Below are 15,082 nucleotides of genomic sequence, written 5' to 3'. Positions count from 1 at the left end.
AACAGTTATATCTCGCAAACGAAAATTGATATGAGGGTCATTCCAGCAGCATACGAAAAGTACAGAAGTCTATAGTCATTGCCAGATAAATTTCATAAACTTTGCATGAACTGATTTCGAGATATTCTACCAAGATCATAGGCTGCTCCAGAGAAACAACATGCAGAGAGACAAGAAAAACCAACCCCACAACCTATTTATTAATCCTTGTCTTAAGCCTATATCTAAATAAAATTGTGGGCTCCACAAATTCATTGCAATCATTACAAAGCTCCAAATCAAGTAAATTCATAATGACAATGCAACAAGACACTAAAGGTGCACAAAGCAAATAATGACTCAACTTGCGATACTATCAGTTTTCTTCATATTAAGGACAAAGATCCTAAAGTTTAACTTGAGATTATGCAAGATAGTGGTAAGATAAGATTCTAAAAGCATATCAATGCAAGGAATAAGATGAGAACAAGACTTAAAACCAAGCATCAAGGTGAAGGTGAATAGCAAGGATGAGGGTATAGTATAGAGGAAAATATCAAGATTTCTAGAACTAAGGATTTTTGTAGCAACTTTTAAACCTTAGAACGACTAGTTTCTACCTAGGCTTGCAGTCCTACAGTCAACACGGCTTCGGTACCAATTTATCATACCCAATTTTAAAGACAAAACTAGACATAAACCATATGTGTACCCATGAGTCAATCACACACATATAGAGACAAATTAAAGGCAAATACCAAGCACAATGCTTTTATTACATCACGAGTATATAATCCATTACATAAATATCAAAGTCTTATCAAGCGGAAATAAATAACTAGTAACTCCACGACGCTTCCATAGCCATAGGGACGGTTGACTAGTTGATCACAAGTCTAGTAATCCTCATAACCATTGCAATCTGTTACCCATCTAGGATTTTTATCTAAGTAATAAATAAACAAGCTGTAAGTACATGTCGTACTCAACAAGAATAAATGGGGTTCATGAGGCTCAAAAAGATAGACACTGGTTTAACTATGATTAACTTTTGATAAGTCATAGTTTTAAGCAAGTTGAGTAGCAACAAGTTTACCACAAGCCCATATTAATGATCATCTATTCCATAAGGGTCCAAGGCCGCTCGTGACCATGAGCATGGCTGAATATACCGGTTTTACACTCTACAGAGGTTATATACTTTCACCTTGAGTCAGGATTCCCATTTGCCCAGGGTCATGAATCCTGTAACACTTCCAAGGTGAGCAGGCATGATACACTATGAAGCCTTTCAAAAGTTCGTCTAACAAGATAGGGCCGCTAGGATTCCTCGGTAGGCAGATATAGGAACCCCCCTTTCGAATGGCACAATTCCTTCATGGCTATACACATAAGAAGAGAGGCAGTCCTATATTCAACGTGGCAAGCCCATTTTGTGCCATAAAGATAACCACTAACAGGCTAGAAAAAGTCTTCATACTTAGCTAAAGTCCAGAGCCATGTAACTCTCACGGTTGTACTATAAGTCCCGGATGATCGCTTATAGAAAAGTCCTTAAGGAGAGGAATCTAGAGCATGACAAAAACTATGCTCCAGGCCCCTTGGTTTCATGTTGCTAAAAAGCATATTTAGTGTTTATTGCATATTCCATTAGTCAAGTTATAAGATCATGGTCTTTAATTGAGCACTAGCATCATATTGCCCAATGTATAAACCCATAGGTGACAAGGAATCAAGATATCAATTTCTATGAAAATTCCTACGGTTATTAAAGTAGACTCATGCATATGATTAAAGTGATAAATAGTGAATAGGTCAACAAGGATGATCCCATGCTATACTTGCTCAAAGTTTTCCAAGCTGGTCGTCAAAGTACTAGGTCTTGCTCACCAAAAAACCGCTCACTGTCTATACTCGATTATCAAACATCAACACACAAGCATTCAGAGCTAATCATGCATAGCAAACAAGAAGTATAATAGAATGGTACAGCAACAATAGAAAAACAAGTTGAAAAGGTTATAAAACTAATCTGCGCATCGCTACGATCACACAGACACGAAGATCGCTGAAATCAGATTTAAAAAACGGTGAAGTTATGCTAATTATAAACTACAGGTGGCAAAACTATAATTTATGCGAACTAATTTCTAGTTAAAATAAATAAAATTCAGTTTTCATTATTGCATAGGGACTGCGGGTTCAAATAAGAGAAAGCCGAGGGGCTCTTTAAATAGTTTGCCGACGAAGGGGGTATGGGTGAATCTGGACCCTTAGATTAGATCTGATGGCTCAGATTAGAAGTGGGTAGAAATAGGGCTAGGCATGGCGGCTGCCAGGGCCAGGCACGGCGGCAAGAAGGTCGCCGGCGAGCACAAAATAAGGCCCTATGGGCCACGGCGAAACAAACCAAGGGCATGGGAAACAAGAGCGGACTATGGCGCGCTCACCTAGGGCGTTCCTGCGGACAGAGACGAAGCGAAGTCGGTCCGAGGGCTCGGTGAGACGATGGTGGTTTCCTACAGACACATCGGCAGCAGAAAATGAGCAAACAAGAGCGAGAAAAAGAGGAAAACCAGCATTGGGAACATCACTACCGCGTGGAGATGCTCGACAAAGGGTCGAGGATGGTAGAAAAGCAGGCTGAACGGCGGACCGACACTTGGCTACGGTAGCTAGGGATTGCGGCGGCACTGACAAGCTCGATGGAGACGATGGATGCTCATAGATGGGGAAAAAAGAGAGCGAAAGGAGGGCAGCGGCTTTTATAGGGTGCCCTGGTGTGGCACGCACACCCAAAAATCGAAGTCGGTTGCGGGTTACGATGCTCAGCAGCGTCAGGGCTCAGGTTTGACTCGCACAGGGGAAAGAGAGGGGGTGACACTGTTGTGTGGGCCCTATGCGTCAGTGGGAGAGAGGGGTGGAGCCCTAGGCGTCAGTCGGTCAATGGGAGTGGAGTGCGCGCTCTAGCAGCTGGATGGGTCGCGGCACTGGGCCGAAACTAGCGCCCTAGCTGGCGGCTTCGTAGGCAGGGCCACGACTGAGCTGCAGAGTTGAGAGCAGGCGGAGCTAGCCGGGCTGCTGCGCCAGAACAGAGGCAGGCCAAGCTGGGCCTTTCGGCCGGGAGACAGAGGGAGGAAAAGGAATTTCCTTTTTATTTTATGCATAAACTGAATTTTCAATTCAATTTCAAAAGCAGTTTTGAAACCAGATAGGGATTCAGATCAAAACCACACAGTACAGAAATACAGATGCTCCAGCATGAATGCAAAACATGTATCTAGCCTTATAGTTGATTTTAATTTAACAAAAAATATTATTTCCTATATTTGAATGCACACCTAAAAGCATATAATTTTAACTATGTCAAAAGAATGCTAATTTAAGGTGTTATAGGCCGTGTCGTCTGCACAGGAGCTCCACCCACACAGGAGCGTCGCCCGTAGAGGCTCATCGGCCAGCCCATGCCGCCACGCGGAGAGGCTCTGTACCTTGCACCGCCATGGCCGGGCGGAGCTTGGCCTGCACCGCCGTGGCTGAGGGCGGAGCTCCCTGCGTGCCTGGCAAGATGTGGCCCGCCAAGACGCGGCTCACCACCGTCCTCCCGTCCTCTGCATCCTCGCGCCCCTGCCATCTTCTCAGTTTCGCATCTCCGCCAAGCGTCTGCTGCTCCTCTGGGGTCGCGGCTGCCGTCGCCGCTCCTCAATGCCGCAAAGCGGATCCGCGCCGCCGCAGCTCAGCCTCTGCTCGGTCCCATGCCGCTGTCGCCGCTGTTTGGCCTAGCGCCTCCGCCACTGCGTGGCCTCGCTCGTAGGCTTGCTCCCCACCGGCCCCACGCTCAGCCTCTGCTCGCTCGCACGCACGGCGAAGTGGGTCGACCCCGTCCGCTCGATTTGTAAGAACAAGGTCAACCCAACCCTCTACTCCCCCAACCAAACACACCCAAAACTAGGGTCCAACCCATCCCCAACCCAGTTCTCCCCCATCCAAACACATGCTTAGTTCTTGAGTAAAATTCAACCGTGGTCCTCAAGGTTGTCTTTAGGTATTATCTAGATAGCCAAACTCACATAATGCATTTTTGGCTCCCTTAAGTTGTAACGGGTCTCAACTATAGCTCTAAGCAGTCGTTTACCCAATCCGCTATCCTACTGTGGCATGGATATGACAGATGGATCCACATGTCACTGACAAGGCTCCACCTTAATTTTTTTCATACGACCTCAGAGGAAGATGATTTTTATATGAAAATTGTAGCTTTCGATGAGATCTACAACTTTTAGTTTTGAGTTTTTTCATTTGAGATCGTTAAGGGATAAAAACATAATATAAAGTTTCAGCAACATATTAATCGAGTCCTAGGGCTTGTCGCTTTAGAAAAAGATATATGTTTCTTGTAGGATGTCAGATAAAGATACTTTGTATATGAAAATTATAGCTCTCGATGATATCTATGAATTTCTAGTTTTGAGTTTTGTCATTTGTGATTGTTAAGATGCTTAAAAAATCAAGTCTTTGTTGAATGGTGTCGAATAAAGATACTTTGTATATGAAAATTGTAGCACTCAATGATTAGGATCTCCACAAGGTGTAGCGCAGTCGCTCCTACCTAGGGCTCTGGCCGGTCATGTTGATCGACCGCCTTAGACAATACTCTTTTCCCAATACGTGTTGATGGGGGTTTTCTCTTTCACAAGTCATTGATCAGTGTTCCTATTTTATCTCCTATATGGGATCGGTTTGTGTTTTCTACCGTTGTCGTCTTCGTGGCTTCTACTCTAACATTAGGCACGACTCACTGGCCTCTTCTCCATTTTCTGACTATATATGCATCATGGCGCAGCGCACGATGTTCGATGGGATGCCCACATGCGTCGCCTCTACGCCTCTTCATCCATACATGCTCAACCGTTGGCTCGCCCTATAAAGTCGACTAGAGTTCCCCCACCATCCTCCCCGCTCGCTCCTCCCTATCACTTCCTCAATCTAGTGCTTCAAATCGACACTACAAGCCATCAATCGAGCTCAATATATACTAACGCCCTCGATCTCTTGGCCAAACCTTCCCCTACCCTCCTTTCTCCTGCATTGGCATCGTAAACACCTACCAAGTTCACCTTGCTCGTTCTTGGACTCCAATCCGCACCCAACCATGTCATTTCCATAGCTCGCCGAAGTGCACCACCACATATGTTTGCCTTTCACTATGGTCGGACGACTTTGAAGTGTCCCCATCATCAAGAACACCTCTATTGAGCTCATTGTGACCTCCTCTTCATCCTGTGCCACTCACCAGAGTTTGGCGGGCACAAGAGTGCCATCGTGACCAAGCTTGGCACAAGCAGCGAATAGGTTGGCGAGGGCAGTGGGGCAGGTGAGAAATAAGAACCAAGGTGTGGAGGCGTGCGGGGACTGCCATGGCAGAGGGAGATGGGGTGCACGATACTATGTGAGAGAGAAGGGGGGCAGAGAAACGAAAGAATAGAAAGGGAGGGAGGAGGTGGAAACAGCTAGGGGCAAAAACAACATTTCATCATTGTTCTGTGTCCTCCTGAGCTAGAAATGAATATTTTAATGAGCATGGTGTCTTCCACTAAATTTATCACAAACCATAATGTCAATAGCCAATTATACTTTTTTGAAGTGTTCGGCTGACAACTGTGACTTCAGTTTTAGTGTCCCGTAGCTAATTTCGCCATGATATTTATGTACTAGTGGCATGGAAATGAAAAAGTGGCCAGCGCCCATAGTACGGCGCTTCGCTTATTATTCTTGCTTCAAAAGCACAAGTGACTAGTTTTTATTGCAACAATATGATGCATAACTTATTGGCATATGGATATATATAAAGAGAGAGAGAGAGAGTATATTTAAGGCAGCAACTAGCAATATCTTTTCTGCAACAGCCTATACAGTATTGGTTTTATGTCTCAATTAAGTTGACTTCCCTCTCCTCTTATATTCCACTTATTATTGAGACCAGCAAGTGCATGCCCTATTGCTGTAGCATCCACCCTTAGACAATACTCAGATTATAAAACAGCTTTTTGTGTGCCGTTGCGCCCACAGGTTGTGCCACAAAACCACCAGCAGCTCCGTGGGTCAGCTGGATATGGATTAGCCAGAAGAGCAAGGCTGGACTTGTAGTGGCTAGCTGCCGTTGAGATTCCGGCATATCTCCTTTATTTACTATTTTGACCAACAGCTTGCTTCGGAAAAGTGTGTTAACGTTTACTGTTACTATATTATATATATATATATATATATATGTATTCCCGGGTTATCGAGATACACTGTATTGAATGATTCTGTTTATAGAATATCCATACTTAATTATACTCACACGTATTGGATTCTTAGTGCAGAAGTCTTTAGATTTCTCTCAGCAATATATGGTAACTCCAAGAAAATGTATGGTGCGAGCTTTCGCCACTACGTACGCATTGGGGTATCTTTTAATTTATCACGCAAAAAATATTTTAATGCATTTGTCTTGGAAAAAATGTGACAAATAAATGAGCTATTATTTACTAGAGAAGATCATGTACGAGCTGGGAGAAATGGTCGGCGTGCATGTACAGTGAACACCTTTTATATATAGTTCACAAGGTGAAGTAAGAAAAACCGAAGGAATGCACTAATGGTATACCTTCGATTCGTAGCCAGTTGAGTGTGTAGCTAAATAATGGTACTAAAGATATATAACATGCATGGAACCATGCAATATGATGATAATTGCAAATTAAAGCTGCATGCCTGCATCCAATAATTATGTTGCTACAACAAACATAAGATTGCCCTTGAAACAAGTAGAACAGGGACACCAGCTTCAGTAAATCACCTAGATTAATGCCACTTCGATCTCCATTTGTACGTACATATATATATCGATCAATAGCTTGCGCGTGGAACTGAAATTTGAACCTAAAATTTTTTCAAAGCAGCATTTAGATTATTCACAAGTTCAACTGCGGTGGAGAATCCATCTTCAATCTGCATGGTTAGAAAAATATAAACTGACATATGAAGCCTTGGATCGAAACTAAGAATTATTAGTAACATTATGAAGACAAGATGTACCTGCGCTGTGATAGTGATGTTTAACGAGGACCCGGCGAGCAGCAAGACGTTGGTGTTGATGGTGGAGAGTCCGTGCTTCTCCAGCTCCTTGAGGAGCATGATGAGCACCCCCTTCTTCTCCCGACACACCACCCTCAGCAGAACAGTCGTCCCCCGGACGTCCGCTTCGATCTTGGGGCCGGCGTCGTCCTCCTCCTCCAGTGATCCGACGCAGCACCGGGCATCCAACGGCGGGGACTCCGCCGTGCTGCCGGTGCTGCTCTGGCGCTCCTCCTGCAGGACCTTGAGCCTGCCCCTCAGGTGGTGCACGTAGTCGATGGTACTCCCCAGGAGAGACACCTTGTCTGTCTGGGAATTATATGAAATGAAACATACACACTTCACCTTAGTATTAACTAGGAGCTGATGAGCTGAAGGCGATGAGCTTATTAGCTGACCTTGGTGATGTCCGGGATGATGGACGCGAGAGCCGCGAACTGGTGATTCATCTTCTCCCGGCGCTTCCTCTCCGCGACGACGTGCTCATGCACGCCGGAGCTCGCCCTCGGCCGCCCTCCTTTACTACTACCCTCCATCGTCGTCATCAACGGTGTCCCAGCTGCGGTTGTGCCACCGTTGCTTTCCTTCTGCTTCGGCTCTCGCGAAGAGAAGCTCATCAGCTGCTCCGACTTGCCGCCGGCGAAGGAGAACAAGCTGTCGTTGTTGCCGCCTGCTACGCTGATGGCCGCCGCCGTCGGGAGGAAGCCCTCGTCGGCCTCGGCGTAGGATCCGCGGCTCATGTCTCCGTGAAAGGGGAATCCTGTCGTGTTCGTGCGTTGCTGCCGCTGATCCAACAATTCTACTTGCTGCTGTTCTTGGTGAATAGGCTGGTGGTCCCAGAGCTCGTCGGCGAGGGATTCGGCGAGCTGCTGCATGGTTAGCGCGTCAATGAAGTCCAGCTCCCCGACCTCCTCGTTTTCCTGCATCCAATCAAACAAACAGCCTTATTTGTAATCTTCGTTCGTCGGCCGGATGCAAACATTGTAAAAACCACAAGATCGTAACGAAGAATATGCATGGATTGGGTAACGGCGCGGCTTACCAGTTCTGCCAGCCACTTATGACTGGCCGTGGAGTCCATCTCGCTCTGTGTGAGAGTACGAGCAGTATGTTTTTCAATATATAGGATCGAGGGCACAGCCGCACTTCATTCTCTGGACAACAACAACCATATAGTACTAATAAGATAGTGCAAGTGTGAGCACCTATGGCTATGAGGAAGCGTCAAGCTGGAGTTCTAGAGACGAGCGTCGCATCATCAAGGGTATATATGTCCTCACCGGTGACCTTGTAATGCACATCTTCTATTGGGGTAGTGTTAATCATGTCTTTCAATCAGGGTTCAAAATTTCGGCCGGTTTTCACCAAAAACTAGCGATTTTCATTTCTATTGGTGACCTCCGGTAAATAGACATACCAGCAATTTTGTTTAGTTTTTTTTCAAACTTCAGCTAAAAATTTCATGAATATTTGAAAATTTTGACTGTAATTTCAGCCGATTTTGACCAATTTTCGCAATTTTCGTTTCTATCAGTCCCCTCCTATAGTCATGTCTTAATCGGTAGGCTGAACTCTGCTTTCAATTCATCTGCGATCCAAATAAGCCTCCTTTTTATGCTTTCATCTAATTTGGTTCTGTAGATTTGCAAGCCAGTTAGTCATATTGTTTATTAGAATGTTGATGTGTGACCATGGGGATTAAATATGCATATAGATGATCTACCAAAGTAGCATGGCACATACAGGGATGTCTCCTTTAGTGATTGTTGTGTTATGCCTTTTCCCCTTGGACCTCCTGGCTCAAGGATGAAAAGGTGAAGGACCGAGAAATGCGATTAGAAGGGGGTTGAATAGGAGCCAATCCAAAATTTCTTTCGAAATGGTCGCTGTCCCAAACAACCCTCCAAACACCAAAACCAACAAGTGAAAAGCCCTCGAGCCAACTAGTGACTCGATGCCCTCCAGGATGACTAGAGAACACAGCGGGACACTACACTACCCTAGATCTGGACATCACTGTCGGTTCAAAAACCCCCTTCATTGCCGGATTTTGAACCAACAGTGGCATATCGGTAGTAATGAGGCGTTGACATCACTGTCGGTTCTTAAAAACCGACACTGATCTGTAGGAAACAGTGTCGATTTCTGGCTCTACCCGACAGTGTCTAGTTGAACAACACTGCCGGTTTGTAGTCCCAACCGATAGTGATGGTTGCTTCAAGAGTGTCGGTTCTTGGCTCAACCCAACAGTGTTGAGCAAGCCTACACTGTTGGTTGATGGCTCAAGCTGGCAGTGTTGATCTAGACAACACTGTCGGTTGATGGCTCAAGCCGGCAGTGTTGAACATGACAACACTGTCGGTTCATGGCTCAAGCCGGCAGTGTTTTGCAAGACAACACTGTCGGTTTGTTGATAACCGGTAGTGTTTTGCAAGACAACACTGTCGGTTTGTTGCTAACCGGCAGTGATGGCTCATTCGCATTTTATTGTTTTATAATTGATTTTAATTTATATCTTTTTGTGGAATCGGGTTTCGCTTTATATATGCTACGTAGACGACAGGTCCATTAATATTAAACATTACAAATATTACGGTTACAGTTCAAATGTTCTTATCCAGATCTCGATCCCTAAAAAATTATTCTCAGACTTCACAGATTGTGCAGTGCTTCTCGGACTTCTTACAATAATCTAGCGAGCCGCTCTGGGCCATACTGATTCTTGTACCTCACGGATTGTGCAATGGAAAATACTCCATCTTTTTCCAATACCTCGGTGTCGACGAAATATGGTCGGCAGTCCACCGAGGGGGGTGCCCGTGGTGGTAGATTGTCGGTAGACGGTGCGTGTAATCAGGAACCAGATGGTGATACAAGGCGCATAGACAGCAATTTAGACAGGTTCAGGCCGTCTGATCGATGTAATACCCTACGTCCTGTGTCTTTGGTGTATTGTATTGAGATGTATACATATTAACCTGTCTTCTAGGGGACCCTTGTCTCTCCTTATATACTCCGAAGAGACAAGGTTACAAGTAAAGTATCTAATTTGGTACTATTACAATATCTAGTACAACTTATAATCTTGATGTGTACACCTTGATCTTACGGGCCGGGCCACCTCAGATGGTGCGGCCCATGTACCATCTTGTGGTACCCAGGGGTATATCCCCCACAGCTAGTCCCCGAGCGCCATATATTCTGATGCGACACGCCATTTTAACCTTCTCCAAACAGTGAGGCTTGAGTTCTTGACATCTCCAACCACCATTGTCGCTGGAGAAGTAGGTTGTCCGAAGAATATATGGTGCTCTTAAGAAGAAAGAAAAAGATTTCTGTCCCGGGAAGTGTGCCCACTTGTATTTCTGAAAAGAAATGTAAGTGCGTCTTGAAGCGTAGCATCTTTGACCATCAGAGGCGTAGTGGTCGAAAAACAAGCACATTCACCGTTAGGTGAAGTGTGCCCACTTAGTCCCCGAGCCTAGTAGTAGGTGACGTAGGCACATGGTGCCAGGGTCTAAAAAGAATTCCCAGTTAAGTTGAGAATCCAATCGTCGTACAGGCGATACGAGATGCATTGGCAGGTGCATCGTACCGATGTAGTCCCCGAGCTTGCTGGAAGGCGAGGTATGAGCCTTGTAGCAAGGTCTAAACGAGAAAGAATATCCCAACTGTATGCGAGTTGCCAGTTGCATGTAGTTGAGATGCAAAGTTTCCGAGCTGTGGTCGGAGAGTGGTCGAGGCAGTCCCCGAGCATAGGTCGAGGAGCGAGAGACGAAGTCCCCGAGCTGTGGTCAGAGATTGATTGAGGAAGTCCCCGAGCACAGGTAGAGAAGCGAGCGACGAAGTCCCCGAGCTGTGGTCGGAGAGTGATCGAGGCAGTCCCCGAGCATAGGTCAAGAAGCGAGCGGCGAAGTCCCCAAGCCATGGCCAGAGAGTGATCGAGGCAGTCCTCGAGCGTAGGTCAAGAAGCAAGCGACGAAGTCCCCGAGCATATTTCGAAATTCCTGCAATATAAATATGTAGAATGGTAGTACATGATGTACAAAATAATAAATTATGGAGAAAAATCAGTGGTGAAGAAACAACGCTCAACAGTCATTTGCAAATGAGCATGATGTGATAAAGCAGTTGGTGCTTTGTAAACATCAGTGTTAATGTGAAGTTTATGTTTATACTTAATATAAACCACTTGACCAGTTAGTATGTAGCTAAGTCTCTAGCCCTAGCTAGCCCGTTAACCATAACACGGGGCGCGAAGCCTGTGCACGTGTAGGAAGAACAAAGCATCGCTAAGGAGCCACTGCCGACCACCCATAACGCAGAGGGCAGACGCTCGTGCACGTGTAGGGAGGAGCCGGAGACAGGGCCGTCTCTAGAGGCATCGAGCGTCAACATGACTGGTCGAGGATTTGCATTAAGTATAGCTGTATGTTATATTTAAGATTGTATACATGGACAAACGTTATTTGAAGAATAATCATGACGAGGATGTTTGTGGAGAAACATCATAATGAAAAATTATATTAAATATAAATATTAGAAGTGTACTTATCTTTGGATAGAAATCTGGTTGGCGGTGATGAAGTCGTCCGGTCCTCGAGCTTTCCGACCTGTCGTCATGATGGTGGTCGCGGTTGTCGTAGCGCCGTTCTTCGCAGCGATCATCATTGCGACGTGGTCTGGTGATCGATGTGGTCGGAGCTCAGCGGAGCTGCTCGGGACGTGGTCGACGTGGTCCATGGTTGACGTGGTCGGAGCTCAGCGGAGCTGCTCGAGACATGGTCGACGTGGTCGGAGCTCGACGGAGCTGTTTGGCATGGCTCGCTAGTCGGCTCGCTTGATAGCTCGGCATGGCTCGCTTGACGGCTTGGCGTGCTCGACGTGGCTTGCTTGTGGTTCGGCGTAGCTCGCTTGTGGCTCGACGAGTCTGGTCTCTTGCTTGATGGCAGGTACGTCATGTAGCCAAAACGAACTCAAAACCTGGTGCACGGCTTGTATGTGGCATGCAGATCTGCTTCATACGCGTATAGGATGCACACGTACTCCTCCACTTGGAATGATGAAATCTTCATGCATGCATGCGTAGTATGCAGCAGCCAATCAATGCATCAAATATCTTTGATTAATTATTGCTGGTCTGCACGTATTCGAGTAGGTGGAGGGTCTTGCTTGCCCGACATGTAACTTGCTATTGGCTTGTATGTCTACGTGGCCTCCTTGGTAACTTGTAGCACAAATATGATCGTGATGATGGATCACCAATCAGCTCGCTTTGTGCTCGAGTCGTCGGGCTTCGTAGGTGATAATTCGTCTCGTTTGGAGTAGTTGTGGAGGTGTGAAGCGGTGAAGACGTGACAAGCAGCAAGATCGCCAACAACGCCAAGCCTGTATGTGAGACATACCAAGTCAATCTTGGTTTGGCTTGCCTTGCATGTAGATCGCACGTCATCTTGGATGGTGCTGTAGTAGTAGATCGGCTCATGGCCTAGGTGCAGGTCAATGATGAGGAGCATGGTGGTGCTACCGAGACGCATGGTGCATGCTGTCGCCGTAGCCGACCACGTTACGACGAGTCGCCGTAGATATTGTAGTTCGAGAACACCCGCCACAAAAAGCCGAGTTGCCGCGGAGGACGTTGATGAAGAGAATCGCCATTTGATTCGCTGGAAGATCAGCGCGAACAACCCCTTAAGGGCCCCCTACCTGGCGTGCCACTGTCGACGAAATATGGTCGGCAGTCCACCGAGGGGGTGCCCATGGTGGTAGATTGTCGGTAGACGGTGCGTGTAATCAGGAACCAGATAGTGACACAAGGCGCATAGACAGCAATTTAGATAGGTTCGGGCCGTCTGATCGACGTAATACCCTACGTCCTGTGTCTTTGGTGTATTGTATTGAGATGTATATATATTAACCTGTCCTTTAGGGGACCCTTGTCTCTCCTTATATACTCCGAAGAGACAAGGTTACAAGTAAAGTATCCAATTTGGTGCTATTACAATATCTAGTACAACTTGTAATCTTGATGTGTACACCTTGATCTTACGGGCCGGGCCACCTCGGATGGTGCGGCCCATGTAGCATCTTGTGGTACCTGGGGGTATATCCCCCACACTTGGCTAAGATGAATTTTGCGAGCTCCGATTGTAGTGCGACGATCTCCATATCTAACAACCTTTGGTAGTTATATTTCTTGCGCTGTCGTTCAAAAAAGATGATATCCAAAGAGGAACATTAAATTATTTTATTGAATTATTAATAGACATAAATGAAATGAAGATTATACACACCAACTTATTGGCTTCTTCCGATTTCCCACCGATGTAGCGAAGCATTGCCCACATTACATAAAACCCGCATTCATTGTTTCCTGCCGACTATGACAGGTACTTCCCCTCCATTTCGACAACCTTGAATGGGACCGGCGTCCCACTGATATGTCTTCTCCGGACACTGAGCAACATTAAAGGGAGAAACATTAGAAAGCAGTATGTGTGATTAGAAAATAATATGTTATTAGGATCGCTTACTAATTCAGCACTACCACCAGTGCATTCAGATGATGAAATGGTTTTTTCTTCGAGTCCCACACCTCAATCAGATTTTTGGCAAGATTGACACAAATGAAGACAAAATGGTTGCTACAATCATAGAATCCTAATTATCGAATAATCTTAACGAAAAAGAAGCATAAAATTAAAAGCTAATAACACATACTCGCAGTTGTAGGCTAGAAGTATGTGGGTTTTCTTCATCATCATGAATTTATCGAAAACAGCAATCAATCTCTATTTTAGGTCTTCCACGTCACATCCATAGAGGCCTAGACATGTCCTCTCATTGACTCGCAAGGGGTCCAAGAAGCCTATGTAATCCCATTTGCTTTTTAGAATGCAAAATTTTGCAATACACCTACATAAAATCATGGGAAGTGCTCAAAAGTTAACAATTTATCTCGAGAGAGTAGTTAATTGTAATATCATGCGTGTAGGGTACTTACATAGTCCACAGCGTCAACATTTGAACATCGAGAGAGCATTTCTGGTATAGCTGAAACAAGCACTCCCACTCGACATCGAACTTCTCTTTATTTAGGATAATAGAAAACATGTGGCGAACGGATAATAACCTCAAAATCAAAGTCGTCTGTCTCTGTTGCTTGAGCCATGTAATATTCATGCAACTAGCGCATATATGTTGTTAGATTTTTATACTCCTCATCGGGAACCAAAATATTGCCCCTTTCATACTTCATTGTCGGTGTTGTCATCCCTTGTACATCATAATAGATGGTCGTGGCCTCTTCCATTGTTAATCCTGGGTTGTCTTTGATGTACTTTTGTATGTTCCTTAAATCTTTATTGTGTATTTCCTTGTCTCTTGTTGTAGCGTATTTATTCTGTGTTTGCCTTTCGAATTTGGACTTCAATAAATACGAAGGCAGTGAGGCACAAAGATTGAAGAAACTAACACAATCTTCCTTTGAGATGTGTGCTATAAATTTTTCTTTCATCAAGGTGGTAACGCTGCCACTGAACGACCTTTTTCTTTTCTGTTAGTCTACTTTGGGAGCATTAGCGACCGAATCCAAGGACCTTTTCTATGATTGCGAGGATGTCCTTGATCTTGTTTTGGGCTGAGGTCGAGGAGGAGGAGGAGGAGGAGGAGGCTGACGACGAGAATTCTGTTTTCTCAACGCTGATGAAGATGGAGGAGGGGGAGGAGGAGGAGGAGTCTCTTTTCTCGGGGCTGATGAAGATGGAGTCAGACGAGGAGGAATAGAAGAAGACCTCTGTCTTCTCAGGGTGATGGCTTTGGATGAGAAGGGGAGTGATCTCTGTTGGGAGATGGTGAGTGATCATCATGGGTGGGCGAAGACTCACAGTCGTCTTCATCATCAGAGGACAATTGATGGTCAAGCTTAATGAAGTGCTTAAACCAGGCCACTTGAGAGCCCTTGTTTTGACCAAGTTTCGGTCTG

The 15,082-nt window shown here is 45.5% G+C and overlaps 1 protein-coding gene across 1 annotated transcript; it reads right to left on the bottom strand.

The window, feature by feature from the left end:
* Positions 1-6,903: 6,903 nt before the first annotated feature.
* Positions 6,904-8,179, bottom strand: LOC136491318 (transcription factor bHLH18-like). The gene is made up of 4 exons (XM_066487590.1): positions 8,141-8,179; positions 7,497-8,018; positions 7,060-7,407; positions 6,904-6,972 (listed from the first exon to the last, which is right to left on the bottom strand). The coding sequence occupies exons 1-4, from the start codon at positions 8,177-8,179 to the stop codon at positions 6,904-6,906; spliced, it is 978 nt and encodes a 325-aa protein (XP_066343687.1).
* Between the last annotated feature and the right edge of the window lie 6,903 nt (positions 8,180-15,082).

The sequence above is a fragment of the Miscanthus floridulus genome, chromosome 1 (genome assembly GCF_019320115.1).
Source record: "Miscanthus floridulus cultivar M001 chromosome 1, ASM1932011v1, whole genome shotgun sequence".
In the NCBI taxonomy this organism is placed as follows: Eukaryota; Viridiplantae; Streptophyta; class Magnoliopsida; order Poales; family Poaceae; genus Miscanthus; species Miscanthus floridulus.
Note: the sequence above shows the minus strand (reverse complement) of the source record. Positions and strands in the feature narration are given on the sequence as shown.